Genomic DNA, 20172 nt, shown 5'->3' on the forward strand with positions numbered 1-20172 from the left:
GTCATATCTTCTTTATTTGCCTCTGAACACGGAGATTCTATTTTTTTGGGGAAAAAAGTGTAGTATGGTCTGTCCTGTTTGGTAGACCTAGCCTTCTGGCTTTTATACTCATCTCTTTTGTCAGACTTGTTGGGAGCTGTTGCTGGTCTGAGTAGACAATACCGACTTCGATGGACCGAGGGTCTGATTCAGTATATGGCAGCTTCATGTGTATGTGTTCATCTTCAAGCCATGAAGTGCTGTCCTTTCCGTTAGGACTCCATCTTGACCATGTGTTGAGAGACAATGGGAGAAGATTTGTTGGTGGTAGCGATTGGTACCACCACCACCACCCCGAATAAAGAAAAAAGGTGGCATGGCCATTCAGAAACCAAGGATGGCTGCAGGGATTTTCTGAGCTCCTGGGATCTGAAGGAATGGGGCTTGTGAGTTGTTCCTTCATAATGTCTGTTACATTTTATATATGTATATGCCATAGGAAACTGCGCCTGACAGCAAATTCATCTAAGATAAAACATATGCTATTTTGCATAGATAAGAATATGCAATTTCAAGTATGTTCTCAAAATCTAAAATTTCATCTTCAAACAGTTTCATACAGTAACTCAGATAACTTGATATGAATGATAACCACAATACATAAATAAATCTTGCAGTGAAGTAGTTAAGAACACTTCGATTTGAACTTAAAAGACATAGAAATATGCCTATATATTGAAATAATGCAACTCAATTACCCCCACACAGAATATAAAATGGCATAAGTTTTTTATGGTCTTATCTCTGTTGACATTAATAGAGTTTTCTTTGGCTGTATGCCCGGCTCTAGCTGACCTTACTGTTTCAAATCTCTCTTAGCTTTCGGCTAACCATAACAATTTGCCCTTGCCAAACTCCAGCCGGGACTTTAAAGCCTTAATATCTTATATAGTGCAAATTACAGCAATTATGATACATTTTTAACCCAATATTTGCCTAATACTACAACACTACAGAAAGTCAACAAGGCAAGGGGTTCATTGTATGTATTTCATGCTGCTTAACTTCAGACTCTTTGATTGGAATGATTTTGCAGCAAGCCTTTGAAATGATACTTTATGCAATAAGAGTAAAGCTTTGATTATGGCATGGGAGTGAATATCTAGAATATTGGTGGGATGTGTGAGTGAGAGAGAGCACTATCCTGTATCCAGGGCACACTCAGTGCTTTGGGAAGTGTTTGGCAGATGCATATAACCTTTTGTCCTTGGCTTGCTTTGGATTCCATTCTGCTAGTCAGTTTTCAGAGCAGCAGGAGAAATGGAGGAAACACTCCTCTCAGTGGTCAAAGTAGGAATTCATCTGGTGCTCTGGTCTTCTCCTCTACAGACTTGAGGTAGGCAATAATTTTCACAGATCTGAAAGAGGAATATTATGGTGTCCCCCCATTTTCTCTCTATTCTGCATTTTAAGAATCTAGATTCTGTGCACAGAGAATACTGAAATGAGTGTAGCAGTCATGGGCAGTGATGCCTCTATTCTTTCAGTCGTCTTTAAGGAGACATTGTAAACATCTAGTCCCCTTTCCTGGTTCAGATAAAACCAGATCCATCAATAGCTATTTTGGTCACTGTATGATGGTGGACTAGGGGGACCACTGGCCTGATCCAGCAGGCCGTTATGTTCATGTTGTTTAACAGTTGATACAAAGGCCCCATGTTCCTTTTGTGTGTGCTTTTTATTCAGGTTGAACTCGTTTCATTCTCTAAAACATCTGTTTGGATTCTTTAATACGATTAGAACTGGCATAGGGTTAGAACTGTTGTATCCACTGAATGCTCCTAACAATGACTTTTGTCTCTCAATCAGTTGGGATGGGCATTTTAGAGCTCTTACCCTTCACACAAGGGATCCTTCCTTTCTTTCAGGCAAGTGGGAGAAAACAATTCAATTCTAGAGGCGATTAAAATTGTGTCTTGGGGGCTGGGCTGGGGGTGGGGGGAAGACTTAAAATAGCCAAGCAGTTCAGCAAGATAAGGCAGCAGGGAAGGTTTGCACCATTCTGCATACTCTGCTTTTGTAAACAGACAGACAAAACTATTCTTTACTATCTTGCATCCCTGATTATCTGACCTTGTATCTATTTTCCTGTCTTGTATGTGTGTATTTAATATCGAGATGGTGGAAGCTAATGTCCAGCACTAGCTTTTTCAAAGGAATGCTCCTTGAATGTGTATTTTGTTAACTAATTCCAAAGCATAGCTGAAGAAACTTTTTGTAAAGAGGAGCCTATATTGGAAGGTACAGAAATTGCAGGTCGCTTTGGGTTACTTCTGAGTGTTTAAATTTCATTCTTTTCTTCTTTGGTCACTGAAGCCAACACAGTAGTTGACCCTTAACAAGGTTAAAAGTCTAGATGGCAGGATCACTGTCCAGAGTACCTTTTCTCGGAACCTATTTATTCTGATTCAGTACAACCGTTTGCATAAACTTGGAGCAACCAGTTGGCCACTGTTTGAAACTTGGAACCAGTTCAGATTGGCAGGAGGCAACGTTGTACTGCCCTAATTAAGCGGGTGAGCCATGGTGCTCTAACCGCCATCCAAGTTGGAAAGCAACTGGCTTTCTTTTTGAGAAGGAAGAGACAATAAAAGGCAGCTGCGCTGTTTATAATACAAAGCTGGAAGCTTCAGGCAAAGAAGTGGAGTCATTGACACATGGGGGGAACAGAAGGATTCATGGGAAACAAGCCAGGCTCATACTGAAGATCAGCAGTGGAGGACAACTCTGATAACTTCTGATTGCAGTTTATACTTGTGCTAGGTAACCAAGCAAGTCGGTGACTTTCCCTAAGGCCACCCAATGAGCTTTATGGCTGAATGGGTACTGCATTTGGTTGCTTATACTAATGTCAACTTTTAAAAACTTATTGTTTTATAGGATTAGAAGTCCTATATAAATAGAGCTCCTTTTCAGCAGTCCAGAGAAACACATAATTCCTCTTAGCGTAAAAACCCTTATTATCTATTCTGACTGTGTTAACTTTTGAATCTTGGGTTTTTGAGTCCAAAGAGAGATGATCTGAGACTCATCTAAACAGTATTTTAATCATAAATAATAGAGTTGCCAGTTGTAATATTCAGAGTCATGATATTCTCAAGATTGTGAAAAGTTTTTCAGATTTCTTAAACGCTTTTGAGCATTTTGTGGTAATTCTGAAGCTTTTAAATTGATTTCCCCTAAGATTAAAGATTTTATTTCTTTTTTAAAAAAATACCACATACCTACCCACTGAAGTGAAGAAACTGAGATGGAACAGCCAGTATTGGATTTGAGGAGATCAGTTTGCTCTTGGGTCTAGAAAATATCTTTATACACTGCAGAGCTGCTATAAGTTTCAGCATGCTCCCCTGGATACTGCTTAGTGTGTGTAATATGTTATTAAAAGTAGTCTGTGTTTTCTCTCCTCTTTCTTACTCTGCTTGACATTTATGGGGGACAAAGGATGGCCCAGGCTAGCCTGATCTCGTCAGATCTCAGAAGCTAAGCAGGGTCAGCCCTGGTTAGTATTTGGATGGGAGACCACCAAGGAATACCAGGTCAGGCACTGGCAAACCACCTCTGTTAGTCTCTTGCCATGAAAACCCCAAAAGGAGTCGCCATAAGTCAGCTGCGACTTGACTGCACTTTACACACACACACACACACACAGCTGCATAATACCTTTTATTGACTCAGCAAAAAAATGTATGAGCTTTTGAGGTCTTGCAATTCTTCATCAGGATGTATGTTTACCAAAAAGGAAAGGGTAGGGAGAGAAAAAATATTTTAGGCCATGATATGGAGGCTTCTGTCTAAATCTTGGATAGAATGCTTCGACTGACTGCAGCGGGTTCAGGATGTGTTGAGTATGCGGTTGCACCTTTGCATCTTCTTGAAAGGCTAGTTAAAAAATTTGTCTAGTTCAAAGCAGATAATCAAATATTTCTCTGCTACAAGAAAAACACAAAAACAAAAATCCCTTAAAAGACTAAAAGCACAGAGAAACATTGCAATAGTAGTTATATTAACCATACCAGAGATTCTGAAAGGTGATTTAATGGAATAAATTGGTCTTATTTTGTATGCCTGTATATTACCGTCTATACAAATAAGGAAGCAGAAAATGCAGCCATTTCTGATTTTAAAGCTTCTTCTTGTAATACTTCCACCTATATAATTATGGAACTCTAGATGACCTCTCCCCACTGAACACTCAACAGCTGTTACTGTCTACAGATGTCATTGAGAAGTACTGAAGCTTCACTGCATCTGATAAGGTCTATAGTAATATTTGTAAAATGTGCTGACTGCTAAAGTGTGGATGTGTCTGAAACTGAAGCTTGCCCCAAGGAATGGCCAGGCATCAAATATAAACACACAATGAAAAGCACTGGAATAACTTTAACATTTGTTCTACAAAATGCAGTTCACAACTGGCACAATTAGTGTCTTCCATGTCTTGCACAATTAGTGTCTTGCATGAGACTCCCAAGGGGGAGTTGGCTTATTCAGTGTTTTTATGGAGACCAGAAGCAATACCTTAGAAGGAATATAGGTAGGTGGATGGGGCAGCCAGCTGCTGTTAGCTGCCCATCCATCAACAGATATAGCTGGCATATTGACGGCAGCACAGCCTGAAACTCTTGACTAACTGGGTGAGAGGGTGCATGTAGATATTGAAATGCATTGGGAGAGGACTGCCCCCCTGAGGGACCCCACAAATCAGGGGGTATCGGGTTGACGTCTCCCCAAGCACCACTCTGTGTCCCCAATCATGGAGAGAGGAAATTAGCCATTACAAAGCCATCCCTCGAAGTCCAGTGTCGCCGAGGCGGTGGGTCAAAAGATTGTGATAGATTACATCAAATGCTGCTGAATGATCTAATAATAACATCAGCGCTGACCTTCCCCGATCCAGTTGTTGATGGAGATTGTCTGTGAGGGCGGCCAATGTGGTCTCCGTCCCATGGCTGCTCTGGAAGCCAGACTGTAATGGGTCAAGTGCTGACATATCCTCGAGGAAAGCCTGAAGCTGCTCGGGATGGTAGTTCACTAGATCAGAAGGCTCCAACGACGGTCTTTTGAGCAGTGTCTTTCCTACTGCTCCCTTAAGTGACATAAGAAACATTTAAACAATTAAAATACAGTTAAATCTAAAATTCGGCTAAAACACATGAACAACACTAGAAGGAATAACTTACTTGCACAAGAAGACATCTTGGCTGGGCTTTTTTTTTTTTTTTTGTAAAAACAAAATTATTTAATCCATTTTGGTTAAAATTTTGAATGGGTTAAGAAATTACAGGGGGCCAGATTACGACATTACATGGGATGGGTCCTGCTGGTCCCTTAGGATGCACTGAGAGATATGGCTCACCTATATATTGAGCTGCAGTGATGCCCACTAGCATGAACATTTGGAAAGGGCTCCTGCAAGTGCAGATATCAGTGCCACATCACTGTGGATGCATCCAGTGAAGGGCCAGATAGATTATATCATGAGCATCTAGTACTGTGGACAGGTTAAGCCACATAAAAGGCAATTTTGGCCCCATTCAGGGAGCACCTTGATATCTGCCACCTCCTTCCTTTTTAGCAATCCATGTGCCAAAACAACACTGAAGAGGTTTGCCAAGTCTGGGTTAGGAAATTCCTGGAGATTTGGGGGCAAGGGTGAGGTTTGAGCAGGGGAGAAACTTTAGCATAGTATATAGCAATAGAGGCCACCCCCCAAAACCGGCGTTTTCTCCAGAGAACTGATCTCTGTTGTAATTCTGGGAGATCTCCAGGACCCACCTGGTGGTGGCAACACAGAACATCGAGGTAAGGCATTTTTCATGGCTGCTTGCAATGACGAGACGTTCCCTTGAGGCTTGTTAAAACACAAGCATCTTTCAGAACTGGCCTGGTTTTTATCGAGACAGTGTTGCCTGACCTAAATGTGCCAGACTTGTCTTAAAATAAAATTCAACAGTTACAATAGGAGAACTCGATGTGTCTGGCATGAATGATCCCACAGTTCCAGAGTGTTCAGGACAATGCCTGACAAAATACAGAAAGAATTCAAAATACAGCAAAAGGAGATTAAACCATTAAGGCCTGAAAAATATCCAGCTGTAAAAACAAGCCTGAAATAATAAGGTGGGTGGAAAACTTAGCCATTAGCAGCAGGAAGCTTTTTTATTTGGGCAGGATCATTGTGCAAAGCTAAATCATAATGTGGCTGCCTCTCTTTTGCATGAAGAGACAGTTGGAAAGTGTGATATTTCTCTAGACTAAGAGCATACGGAATACAAGTAACACAATGACTATGCCATAAATTCACATGAGGGGAAAAAGTTGGGAAGTGCAGAGTTACTACTTTGTTGCTGCAAAACTAGAGAAGCCGGAGAATATAAAGCATGCCCAAATAATAATAATTAGTATACCCTTAAAGACAAGAGGCCACAGTTAGAACAGAATATGGAGAAACGGAATGGTTTCCAATTGGCAAAGGTGTCAGACAAGGATGTATTTTATCTCCCTATCTCTTCAATCTATATGCAGAACATTTAATTAGGAAAGCTGGATTAGATTTAGATGAAGGTGAGTGAAAATTGGAGGGAGGAACATTAATAATTTGAGATATGCTGATGACACTACATTGTTGGCAGAAAATAGTGAAGATTTGAAACGACTACTGCTGAAAGTTAAAAGAGAAACTGCCAAAGCAGGACTACAGCTGAATATCAAGAAAACAAAAGTAATGACTACAGGAGAATTACACAACTTTAAGGTTGACAATGAGGAAATTGAAATTGTCCAAGACTTTCTATTCCTTGGCTCCACCATCAACCAAAAGGGAGACTGCAGCCAAGAAATCAGAAGGAGGTTGAGACTGGGAAGGGCAGCCATGAAGGAGCTAGAAAATATTTTGAAGCGTAAGGATGTGTCACTGGCCACCAAGACTAGATTAATTCATGCCATCGTATTCCCTATTACTATGTATGGGTGTGAAAGCTGGACAGTGAAGAAAGCTGATAGGAAGAAAATAGATTCCTTTGAAATGTGGTGTTGGAGGAGAGTGTTACGGATTCCATGGACTGCCAAAAAAAGCAAATCAGTGGGTTATAGATCAAATCTTGCCTGAACTGACCCTAGAAGGTAAAATGACTAAACTGCGGAGTCACTGGAAAACAAGAGTCACTGGAAAAGACGGTCATGCTAAGAAAAGTTGAGGGCAGCAGGAAAAGAGGAGGACCCAACAAGAAATGGATTGACTCAATAAAAAAAGCCACAGCCTTCAATTTGCAAGATCTGAGCAAGGCTGTCAAAGATAGGACATTTTGGAGGACTTTCATTCATAGGGTCGCCATGAGTCGGAAGTGACTTGACGGCATCTCACACACAGTGAGATGGCCTTGAGATCTGAAGAAACTGAAAAGATCCAGAATAAGCTCTCGGATATTGCTCAGCATGAAAGTGCTTATTGGAGAAGTCCTCATGCATTTAAACACAACCATTAAAAGCTGTACTCTGGTCAGCTGTGTGGGCAGAGACAATCCATAGCTCCCTTGTGGGAAATATATTTTTGGCTTTTCCAGTGCGTTGAGTGGAATTTTCAGCTAGCAATATTGGTGTGGAATTGATCGGTTCAACTTCAGTTTTTTTTACAGCTTTGCTAAACTCCATGTGCCCAACTCAAAAATAAGGATACATTTTTTAATGCAGACTTCACTGCCAATGTATTATTTGAATTTTGCCATACCACCTGTGCTTACAGTTACACTTTGCTTTTTTGTGTTAATTCTAGCTTCAAAGTAACTGCGTTGACGTTATATGTAGTTTACAAATTAAGTTGCACAGTGAAAAGTTCAGAGCTTGCCACAGGTTATTAGAGGAAGGAATGTGGGAACTTGGCCAGCTGTGACAATTTGCCGAGCATTGCCCTTCCCCTTCTTCCAGGTACTGCAAAAATCCCAGAGCTTGCCAGAGGCACAAGCCAAATGGCAAGAGCCACAGCCTTGGTTGCATCGCCTGCCCAAGGCTTTGGCTAGCTGGACATTACTCCCAAACACCATGGCCCTCTCGTCCATGCGTTTGTGGGGCTGCAGTTCCAGAGGACCTTTCGCACTATATTTTATTCTGTCCTCTTTCTACAGAGCCCAGAACTAAATTTCTTACAGCACTTTTAAATGACTTAAATCTTTTTTCAGATTCAGAGAAGCTGCTCTTTCTCCTCTCAGATGTCGATCCATCCGTTTCCTATAGATTGTCTCTCTTTGCCTTAGCAGCCAAGAAAATTCGGGCTAAAGCTGTATTTAATCAGGACATTTATTGTGTTTAATGACTAGCATTTTTTGGTCAGACTTGTTTTAATGTTATCATTTGTGACTTGGTTTTATATGATAGATTGTAATGGCCTTCGGCTGCAAACAATGAACTTTATTGTATCGTACATAGCCTGTGGCCCTGTTTGAGTCACTTCAGAAGGAAGAACACAGGGCCAACTGTATCTGCATTTCTGGGCTTTGTTGTTTGGGCTGGTCCCATCAAAGAAAGAAGTGGTTTCAAGAGATACATAAGAATCCATCACTAGGTTACAGATGGCACCAGGGAAATCTATATGCCCATGGACTGCTTTGTTTTTCCTGCCCCATACCTGTTTGCTGGAGAAATGAGTGAGGTAGAAAATGATGCAGGGTAGGAAATGGAGATTGGGGGCAAGTCCTCCCAAGTTCTGGTTTAAAGCCATTTTGACCACAATAGAACCAACAGAGTTTGTGTAACTAGGTATGTAAATCATTAAAAAGACCTTCTCCACATTCCAACAATAGGATGACAATGTAGGTTCTATAAAGGGGCACACTGTAGTGTGCTTTCTAACAGCTGTATGTATATGTACACCAAATACTTTTATATGAAACACGAGGGATTTACCATCAAGAATGAATTCATAGCGCCGTTGGAAAATAAGATATTTTTAAAATTTGAAATGGCATGCAAAGTAGACCAGCAACCTACAAATATACTACAAATTATTTTAATTCTTTTGTCAGGAGTGTATTATTGATGAGGACTGTGAGACTGGAAAATATTGTGAGTTCTCTGGTTTTGAGTACAAATGTTATGTCTGCAAAACCCAACACACAGTGAGTATTGGACACTTTCCCGTTCTCTTCACTGGCATGTCAAGCCATTACTAACATGATATGCTGAAGTTATTTTATGGGCTGGCTGTTGAGTTCAATTTTCATCTGAAGGCACGAAACATTTACACTTGTTTATTTGTCAGTAGACCCTACACTTAGGAGTAGAGGGGTCAGTCCTAAGTGATTTAAGTTTAAAAAACAACAACAGTATGAAGCTATGAAAGTATTGATGAAATGTCTGCTGAACCTTCAACTGGAATTGGAGATCTCTGGCTGGAATTGTGTATGAGCCTTAAATGTATTAGTAAGGAGTTTCTTGCGTGAAAACATCAGTAAAGTTTAACTTCTGTGCAGATTTGATTAACTGGGTTAAAATTATATACAGGTCTGACATAAAGTAATAGTAAATGCTGTTTCTTCATTCCCTTTAAGCTAGAATTGAGTGCTAGGCAGGGCTGCTTTCCTTTGGTGATAAAATATTAGACTACATGAGATGATTATTTAATAGTAGTTTGTATTTGTGATTATCTCTATATTTCCCATCCAAAAATATTTTATTTCTTACTATTGATGCAGTTCCTTGACCACTTTGGGAAAGTTTGCTGGTTTATAATTAATGGGAACAAGATAGAGGATCTTGTAGAACTGCAAATGGTCTTTGGTTCTTGTAGGTTATCCGGGCTGTGTAACCGTGGTCTTGGAATTTTCTTTCCTGACGTTTCGCCAGCAACTGTGGCAGGCATCTTCAGAGTAGTAACACTGAAGGACAGTGTCTCTTAGTGTCAAGTGTGTAGGAAGATATAGTCAGAAAGGGGTTGGGTTTGAGCTGAGTCATTGTCTTGCAAAAGTAATGTGCTAGTCATTGTCCTGTAAGTATCAAGATAATGTGCTAATGACGGTGTGGTATGTTAATATGGAACCATTGTATCCTGAAGTGATCTGTTAATGTGTGAAGTCAGGAAAGAAAATTCCAAGACCACGGTTACACAGCCCGGATAACCTACAAGAACCAATGAACTCTGACCGTGAAAGCCTTCGACAATATTTTGCAAATGGTCTGTTTGCAGAAATAATTTTGGCTCCTTTCCCCTTCTGTCTGCAGCCCCATCTGCTCCTAAAAAGCTACTTTTGAGCATCAGGGAACCTTTAGGAGTAACATGGGGTAGGTCATGGTGGGCTGGAGCTATGGGGAGGGGGAATTGAAAGAAATTGTCCACTTTCTGCATCTTCACGATTTCTGCAAATTTCCTGTTTTGGCTGCTGGTCTTGCCTCACATCCCCTGTTTTTCCTAGGTCTTCCAACTCTCAGAGGTAGCTTTTTGTAAGTCGCAGGGGACAAAAATCCCTTCCATGCACTTGCTCTATTAATAGTTTAGGACAAAATTTACCTGTCTAGTCATATGATAAAAGCAATATTGCTCCTTATTGATAAATAGCAATATCACTCCTTAATGTAAATTAGTCAACTATGCATAGTGCCCCCTTCAAAATCACTGGTTTCTGTGGCTTAGTATATTTAAATCCATACGCCCAGGCAGTGTTACAGAATCAGAATTTTTAATAAGGATATCAACCCCCATGAAGCTGCCTTAAACTGAGCCACCCATTGGTTTGTCTATTCTGAGGGGCAACGACTCTCCAGAGACTCAGGTGGAAGTCTTTCACATCCCCTGCTCACCTGATCTTTTTAACTGGAGATGCCAAGGACTGAACTTGGGACCTCCTGCATGTAAATCAGATGCTCTGCTACTGAGCCACGACCCCTCCCAATTGAACTAACAGTGGGATTTGTTTAACTCTTAGCTGCTTAGCTTCAGTGATAAACTTCCATTACTTTGTGTGCCAACTGATCAACAGGATCTCAGTGCAATGCATATTCGACTGTGTGTTGTCACAGATGAGGTATGCACTATGGAGATTGCATATTTCCAGCTCTTTAGAGGCTCCAGTTATGGATTATCTTCATTGTCATCACTTATCTGTCCTGATAATAAAAGGGCAGTTGTGCACATGCGTTCTTTCTTCTCTCTCCACTCTTGTCTGCACCAGCATTGCTCTCGAGATGAGGAGTGCTGTAGAAACCAGCTCTGTGTCTGGGGTGAATGCTTGAAAGCTGCCTCAAGAGGAGCAAATGGAACAATATGCGAAAACCAGCGTGACTGTAATCCGGGAATGTGCTGTGCTTTTACAAAAGGTCAGTCACTTCACTATTTCCATGTGCGTCCCGCTAGCTTTTCTATTCTTTCCCATGGATGAAAGGCCAAACATGTAACTACATCAATGTGTGGGTTTGTATTCCTACTCTGTTCTACAGCGTATATTATTCTGGGACTGAGAAAAATAGGTTTGTACCACAGGAACACTACAGTGCAAAATATACATCTTACTATATGCCAAAGACTGATCAAGCAGAAAAGTCGGGCACTTGGCAAATGAGTATTATGCTGTCAGGCAGAACATTTCTCTGTTGATTCTTGAGTTACTGCCTTCCAATAAGCACAATTTCTTCAGCCAGAAATTACCTTTTCTTGACTTGGAAAATTGTCAGTATGGATGTTCTTGTGTAGGTGAGAGCTTTATTGTTCAATGCAGTCTCTACAGTAAAGCTCATGGCAACACTATTGGGCAATTTTGGTCTTCAGAACTTTAAGGAAAATTTCATACTCAATGCAGTTGATCAAGTTGCCATGAGAAGTTTAATATATGAACTTAGGGTAGACATACTTCTGAAGGAATATCCTCAGGCTTCACCTTAAGAAGTGCCGTTGGGCAAACTTTCGCTTGAGTTTCATATCCCTGGCCAGCCATGATCTCACAGGGCATTAGGTATTAGAAATATAACTGAATCCTCCAAATTTCCATCTACAGACCTTCTGTTCCCTGTGTGTACCCCATTATCTGGAGAAGGGGAATCTTGCCATGACCCTTCAGATAGGCTCCTCAACTTAATTACATGGGAGCTGGAACCAGATGGAGCCCTGGATCGCTGCCCCTGCGCACATGGATTGACTTGTAAGATACAGAGGTAAGACTTTAAGGGAAGACTAAGTAGCTGGTCAGATTGATGACCAGATATTGTGCATGTGACAATTTACCATTCAGCTTTCTAGGACAGCCCAGATAGAGCTGTACGTTACAGGCAGTTCTATAATTATTTTTACTGATTTCCTGGTTCAACTGTTTTCCATATTTTTGCTCCATTGTCATGTCTGTGGATACCAGTCCATGAAATCTATTCCACAATAAATCTGATAGTCTGAACTGCTAAGAGACTTGTCCATGTTTGATACAGTATACTAGTATAACATCTCTGGGCACCACCCCATCAGTTCAGGATCACGGTTTATATAGCTGTAGTAGTGAATGAGGGAAACTTTAAGGTGCTTTAGAGAGCCAGCATGGTTAAGAGTGGTGGTTTGGAGCAGTGGACTCTGATCTGGAGAACCGGGTTTGATCTCCACTCCACATGAATAGCAGAGGCTAGGCTAATCTGGTGAACTGGATTTGTTTCTCCACTCCTGCACATGAAGCCAGCTGGGTGACCTTGGGCTAGTCACACTCTCTCAGCCCCACCTACCTCACAGGGTGTCTGTTGTGGGGAGGGGAAGGTGATTGTAAGCCGGTTTGGTTCTTCCTTAAGTGGTACCGAAAGTTGGCATATAAAAACCAACTCTTATCAATACTTCTAGTATGCAGAGTTGTTGCTTCCAAATTTGTTTTCAACCACAGTCATGCTGTGAAATAAAATAGGCAAGGCAGTTCTGACTAATTCAGTCGAACATGAGTTGGAGCCATAGTTTGTATGGACTTCTCTTTTCATGGCAAGTTGTATGGGCTCATTAAGGGATAGATTACAGAGACCAGGGGAAAGATTCAGAGATGCACTCTTGGACACATAAGAACAAGCAGTAGTGTTGAAGGGCATGTGTTAGTATTTTAATACACAAACTGGATGCCCTGGAGGCTCGTAAAGGTAAAGGTCTCCTCTGCAAGCACCGGGTCATTCCTTACCCATGGGATGATGTCACATCCCGACGTTTTCTTGGCAGACTATGTTTACGGGGTGGTTCGCCAGTGCCTTCCCCAGTCATCTTCCCTTTACCCCCAGCAAGCTGGGTACTCATTTTACCGACCTCGGAAAGATGGAAGGCTGAGTCAACCTTGAGCCGGCTACCTGAAACCGACTTCCGTTGGGATCAAACTCAGGTCGTGAGCAGAGCTTGGACTGCAGTACTGCAGCTTACCACTCTGTGCCACGGGGCTCTTAGGAGGCTTGTAGCCCATACTTATTTGTTCACAAACTCTTACTCAACTGACTTATGAGAAATGTATGATTATACTAACAACCAAAGCATGCTACTTTTTCAACAGCTACAGCAGCGATTCTTTCTGTGAGCTATCCTTTAATGAAACCGAGAACAAGGATGCAGAGAAACCTTTGCTAGTAGATGAAATATCATTACTGGATTTTATAACAGAAGATATTCCTGATGACTATGAAGAGACGCTGATTAACAAAATGCAGGAAGGCTTGGAGAAAGAAGTATCTGTTCCTAAAGATGTGGACATAGCCAGTGATATGTTTTTTGCAGACAAAATGTAATTAATTGGTCACACATCCTTTTAGAAAATAGTGTCCTTTATAGCACAATTAAACTATTTCTGCTGGATAGAAGTTCAATAATTAAAAATATAATTTACTTGGTTATTTTTCTCTGCCTTGTACAGACAAGTATTTTCTAAGTCTGAAACCACATTCTTCATTGAAACATCAAACGTGGGCAGGAGCTTCATTTAAGGATGGCACTTCTGAGTTTTAAGCAAGATATGCATTGTACTTTTTACAGGATAAGATTGTGTAACACCGGTGGTTGGTTTGAGTTCATCTTTTCTGTATATATTGTTCTTTTTCAAAGAAATTTATCAGATGATGAATCTGCTTCTTGATTTTAAGACTTATGTATGTTTCTTGGTGGGAAAAATAATCGGGTCAATTATATTAATTTAAAATGTTGCCTAATGGGCCTTAAGCTTTCAGGTAAACTGCATTCAGGTATTATAAAAACCCTGGTTCACTTTTCACATGTTAAGGAACAAATCCCATTTGTCTGTGCCTTGTGAACTCAAACATCACAATGAGTACAGAACCTAGTTTCAAGTTCTGGTTTGCCAACACCCAAGGAACTCCGGTTGTTGAATATTTGAATTCTGCAGGTTCATCAAACCACACAGTGTGTACACTATTACGTCTACCATTTTAAGGCTTACAGTAGTTCATACTATATCTTACTAGGTTTTATAAAATAAAATCCTTCTGGATTTGTTGACTGGGGAAGAAATATTGTAGTATTTGATTAGGAGTAAAAGCATCTCTGGCCTCTAGCATAAGGAACACTTGGGATATGGTGGAACCATAACACTGAGTGAAGAATGGCAATGTAAATATCTGGGTATAGTTGTATTGTCTTCAGTCTCCCTCGTACGGCAACAAGGGACCTAGTGCTGTAGAGTAATGGTTGTAACCAAGCGCTTACAATACAGTAATAAGATTGAAATTAATCAGCTGTGGATCATGTTCTGTCCTCATTTTTTGCCGTCAAGTCACAGCTAACTTATGAGTTAATGACTGATAGTCAAATTCAAGTGGCAACCATCCAAGTGCTTGGGAAGAGCCACCTGGCCAGAACCTAGGGCCCAGAGGTACCAAGCCCCTGCTCAATTTGATAGCACAGTGAGACAGGAAGATATGTCTGCTACTTTGCAAAATCTCAGAAAATCAACGATCAATCCAAGGACCAGGTACAGTCTAAGGATTATGCCCTGGAACTGAAAACAGTTGCTAGGTACAGGCTTGCAAAATCCCCAAGAACCACATCTCCTGCTGATCCTCTGGGATCAGTCACTTATTAGAGACAGGAACCATTTGATCACAGCAGAAATTTACCATATATTTTTTCTTGGCATCTACAGGCCTACTTGAACTATGATAACATGGCATTTGATTGAAACCCAGCACTCGTCTCCATTTTGAGTTCTGCTATGACAGCCCTGACTACCTTTACAATATTTCTGGTAGTGCTCCTTGGTTGACCTTTACTTCAGGGAAGTATGCTTCCCTATGGTTAGGTGATAATTAAGCCACTCAAGAGGGGTTCTGGGCTATAGACACACCTTATATCCATGGAGTTTTCACTAGCAAGTAAAGATGTCCTGCTCAATCTCATTGGAGTCAAGGTTCAAAGCCACTCTCACCATGAAAAGTCACTGGATGACCATGGGCTAATCATTCTCTCAGCATAACCCACCTCACGGAGCTCCCTTTGTGGTCTTCAATGGCTTTCCCATAAGGCGATGAGGAAAAGGAACCAAGGTGTATTTGTCTTGCGGCATAGCTTGGCTGTGCTTTGACAAGATACTCAAGAAGTTTGTCGAACACAGAAGGTGTGGTAGAAGAATTGGCACTTTACGCTCAACTGCGATTGATGCAGACCCTCTATGGTGCTCATACGGTGCAGCCTCTGCCCTTCAATTAGTCTTCTGTACTAATTGGGGTATCAAAAGAAACTTTCCTTTTGGCATGCACCCGTAAACAAGAGAGGAAAAAATTGCTTCTGTAAAGTTCACTCTCAAGACAATGCCGTACATTTCAGGTTAAAATAAGAGGAGTATGATTAAAATAACAACAGAATGAACAAATGTTTTATTGGCATGTTCATTGTTGTAAACAGCATCTGGCATTGAAAAGTTTACCAAAACCTTTTACTGATTGATATAAATTAGATGGTATTTAAAAAAAAAAAAAAACAACCCAGAGAACTTATGTAGAAGTTTGTAGTCGGTCTTACAGTGTACCAAACCAAAACCTTATTGTGTCTGGAGCTTCGCAAATGAAGTTATGTTTACTGCATCAGTCTTGCACCAAATCCTGAACTACTGGGAAGTTTATAGTCGGAGGTGTTAAAGGATGTCCAACTTAAAAAAACAACAACAACCTTACATATAAAACTATGAATCAACTCCAGGGGAAAAAAAATTAAGGATTACTTGTAATGGTACTAGAAGATGCAAACTTGTAAGAGTCCAAAACCAAAATGTACAAAAATAAAGTAGCCGAACAAAAACCCCTGAAACTCATTAACAAGGGAAAATTACGAACTAAGTACCCAGCGTTGCCAAACATAAAATGAATACAAATTTAAATAGGCAGCTATACTTTTAAATGTACACAATGAATATTGATATGTGAAGAGAAAAATACCATGGTAAGCAGCTGAAATGCAGGTCTGCTACCTCAGAAGAGCAGTTTTATTTACACACTAAACGAAACAGTGGAATTGCCTGTATCCATAACCTAATAAAAAAAATTAGTTACCTTACAACACTTCTTGAAGACAAAACAACACCTGCTGGTAATGGTAACTTTTTCGAAAAATTCTTTTTTTTTCTTCAGATGTCCTGCTTTATGGAAGAGGGAAGAGAAACTTAACAAGATTCGCTTAAAAATCTAACTTTATAAAGTCAGGGGTTTGCCAATTCAATCAGCCTTTTCCCCCCGTTTATTTCCACCCTCGTGCTTCTGAAAAGCCACTGTTACATTTACTTCAGAAAAATCTCCAATGAGGTAATAAGTGTATCAGTGAAACAAACAGAAAAAGAATTCATTCATGGCCTTTACACAGCTTTTATTATCAAGCTATGAATATCCTGTTGGAGGCTAGTTAACTAGCTACTGCTATGTGCACGTTGTCCTCGATTTTTGCTCATTTACCCGCCCCGCCCCGTTTTTGTGGTTTTGTTTTTATTTGCACATCCCTTTTATCTTTACAGTACATTTGACTATAGTGCACACAACATGATTCCAAGTCAAACAGTGGGCCTGACTGGGCGCTGTGCTTCTGATTGGTAAAACTGCAGCCCAACCAGTGCTGGTGTTGTTCCTTCACACCTAAAGTCCTGCCGTAACGGCACTACACAGTAGTAGTGAACCTCTCACTTGAACAAAAGGAAATTCCCCAGGGGAGAATGCTGAAATAAGTTATCAGTCTTGAGTCAAATCTTTATTTGGCGCTCCATCCAGATATATTTTTAGTGCTTTTTCTTTACGAGGGGAGTAGGTCACGCGATGTCCGGTTTTCTGAAGCCGGCTGCTTTCTTTCTTCATTAATTCGCTTCTCTGTTCTTCCGTCAGCTCTACCACTTCTTCCATTTTATCCCTTATACACAAAAGAAGAATTTCAAATTCCGTAGCATTATATTTTTAAAAAAATTATTTAAGGGTGGGTTTGTTTTTATTTAATTGTAATAGAGACCAAGTTTTAAAGTAGCATTTCTTCTGCAAAATGCTGAGCATATAGTAATGAAGGAGCTACAAGATAAAAAGTTTTTTTCAATACGGTCATCCTGTGACAAAAAGACAACCCCCTCTTTTATTTTTGATGGCATACCTAGAAAAAACCCTAGCCTCGCCTGTGAGTAAATACTGTACTCTATATAGATGTACGTAGAATGCTAAAATAGGTGATGGATCAGTATTATTATTAAGAATACTTTTATCCGGCTTTACACCCATGCTGAGAACTCAAAACAGCTGACAAAATGAAGTAAGTATAAAAATACAATTTACAAAAACATATATATTACAAGAGCTTCCCCTCAGCAGAAGGTCTCTAAAGCATTTCCCAGGAACCCATAATCAATTTCAGGGAGGAATTTGGCGATGATGAGAAGACCTACCATGCCAAACCAACAGAAGAGAGTTGCATAATAGTTATATTTCGACATGTGTAATGACTGCGAACTCCACAAAATCTACATCTACAGCAATGTGTTTGAAGTCACATTTCCCATAAAACATGTTCTTATTCTATTTGTCATATAATAAGGTATATTCTCTCCCGAGCAGAGTCACTGGGGGTCCCATTTTGATGCTCAGGATCCCTTTAAAAATGAAGAGTATTGCATACAAAGATTAGCAAAAATAGATGCAACTCAAAACTAACTGTTTAAGAAATTTCCAAATGTTCATGAACTTCTGCACATATTGTGTGTGCAAGTAGGCTTTGGTTATGTTTTTTTACCTACAAGTTCACCCAGAACACTGCACTACAACATTCCCATGCAGACATGATATATTGGGGTGCCAAACTTCTGACATCTACAACTTTCCCCAACTCCCCCGCCATCAGCATATGTGCCAAGTACTATCATGTCCCAAATGCAGTTGCTTGGTAATTTATAGTTCATTTAGCATCTCTAAGAAAAGTTATATTTTTGAGTTATTTTTAACATAAGTCAAAATTAGGTTTATTTTTTCTTCCAGGTCTATCATATTATTGCTAATTACTGGGAGAGCACATGATAAAAAATAGTCAGAGTATAATATACTGCAGATTAAATAACATGAATCAAATAATATGAACACCATACACCATTCAAATCGGCCAATGTGGTGTAGTGGTTAAGAGCAGCGGACTCTAATCTGGAGAACCAGGTTTGATTCCCACTCCTACACATGATGCCTGTTGGGTGACCTTGGGCTAGTCATGGTTTCTCTCAGAACTCTCTCAGCCCCACCTACCTCACAAGGTGTCTGTTGTGGGGAGGGGATGGGGAGGGGATTGTAAGCCGCTTTGAGACTCCTTAAAGGTAGAGAAAAGCGGGTTATAAAAACCAACTCTTCCTCTTCATTTTTGTACATATTACAACAGTCACAGTGCCTGCAGGATATGATGTCTTCAACATGTTTTGTATACACTGTTAAACGTGTGGGATTAAAATCATTTATCTGCTTGCACACAGGAGAAATGTAACTGAGCAGTTCTCAGAGGGGTGAGGCCCTATCCCCAGTGAGAATTTTTTAAAAGGCTGCAGCTAATTTCAACTACTGCTTAATTTTCAACAAAAACCCTGGCTATGACTGCAACTGACATGTGACAAATGTTGCTGAATTGGCCCAGTATGACCCAGGTATCTACTACAGTTGTTTGACCTGATACAATGCAAAATTATTGGGGGCTGTGAGGGAGGGAGCCGTTGAGAACACCACACGCTAACCACTAAGTTACTGATAGGTGAACTGGCATGGTGAACTGCCATGATTATGTTTATAATTTTAGTGGCACTTCCTTGAACAGCAAAAACAGTGCAGATTCCAGGATACACCCATGAACTCCTTGCATGTGTGCACTGGATCACACAAAAAGTTTTTCCACATGATTTGTGCCTAGCTGAAAGCCCATAATGGTACTCAACGTAACTGCATGGAAGACTGCCATCAAGTGTATACTAGTTTGTAGATCTTTGCATCACAAGCTCACATTAACAGCTCAGCTGAGATTGTTCTAACTAGGATTAGCAAAACCACTAACAATATTAAAAATGGCCTGTTCCTACTCCAGAATCTCTCTTTCCAACCCCCGCCCCTCCAAATAGACATTTCCAGCTTCGGCTTTAGTTTTGTTCTGAGAACTTGCACTCAGTTTTCCTAATAAGGGTGCTAAATACAACAGAAAGGCATACCTATAAAATATCACTGCTCCGTCATCACATATGTAGAGAGGCCATACATTCAGTGTAGAAACCTTAGGATTCCAATCCAAATCCTGATGTATCTCTAGAACTGAGATTTCACAAGGAAATGTTCCTCTGCCCTGGAATGAATAAAGTACCTTAACATGAGATTGTATACACTAAGAACATAAAGTATTCCCCAAAGTACATATACAAAAACATAGTCTAGATAATAGCATGATGCATCAGACTTTCTTGGTGGCCTCCCATCCCAGTACTAACGAGGGCTGACTCTGCTTAGCTTCCAAGATGGGACGAGGTTGGGCTAACTTGAGCTATGCAGGTCAGGGCAATATTGCACAGCTTGAAGAAATAAACAACTCACCTTTGCAAACTCAATATTTTCTACAAGGATTCCACTTATTTCACTGAGCTGAAAAAAAAGGAGTGTGGAGTTAATTCGATTAAATAGACCAGCTGCTAGTTGCTGTTTTTATGCCAATTTAAAGGT

General features: G+C 40.4%; 2 protein-coding genes across 4 annotated transcripts in view; one reads left to right on the forward strand and one right to left on the reverse strand.

Annotated features, from left to right (window-relative positions):
- The window catches only part of DKK3 (dickkopf WNT signaling pathway inhibitor 3), a 48822-nt gene extending 34854 nt beyond the window's left edge, over positions 1-13968 (forward strand). Inside the window, exons 5-8 of the mRNA XM_056851309.1 lie at positions 9060-9152; positions 11202-11346; positions 12021-12177; positions 13524-13968. Of these exons, the coding sequence (XP_056707287.1) occupies positions 9060-9152; positions 11202-11346; positions 12021-12177; positions 13524-13755 (627 nt within the window). The 3' untranslated portion in view covers positions 13756-13968. The remainder of the gene's footprint in view (positions 1-9059; positions 9153-11201; positions 11347-12020; positions 12178-13523) is intronic.
- A 2979-nt stretch (positions 13969-16947) lies between these two features.
- Positions 16948-20172, reverse strand: part of USP47 (ubiquitin specific peptidase 47) — a 73856-nt gene continuing 70631 nt past the window's right edge. For all 3 annotated transcript variants that reach the window (XM_056850760.1, XM_056850759.1, XM_056850758.1), the window contains exons 26-28: positions 20047-20094; positions 19671-19801; positions 16948-17365 (exon numbers count right to left, since the gene is read on the reverse strand). In XM_056850760.1, coding sequence (XP_056706738.1) covers positions 17191-17365; positions 19671-19801; positions 20047-20094 — 354 coding nt within the window. In that variant the 3' untranslated portion in view covers positions 16948-17190. The remainder of the gene's footprint in view (positions 17366-19670; positions 19802-20046; positions 20095-20172) is intronic.

The sequence above is a fragment of the Euleptes europaea genome, chromosome 6 (assembly GCF_029931775.1).
Source record: "Euleptes europaea isolate rEulEur1 chromosome 6, rEulEur1.hap1, whole genome shotgun sequence".
Classification (NCBI taxonomy): domain Eukaryota; kingdom Metazoa; phylum Chordata; class Lepidosauria; order Squamata; family Sphaerodactylidae; genus Euleptes; species Euleptes europaea.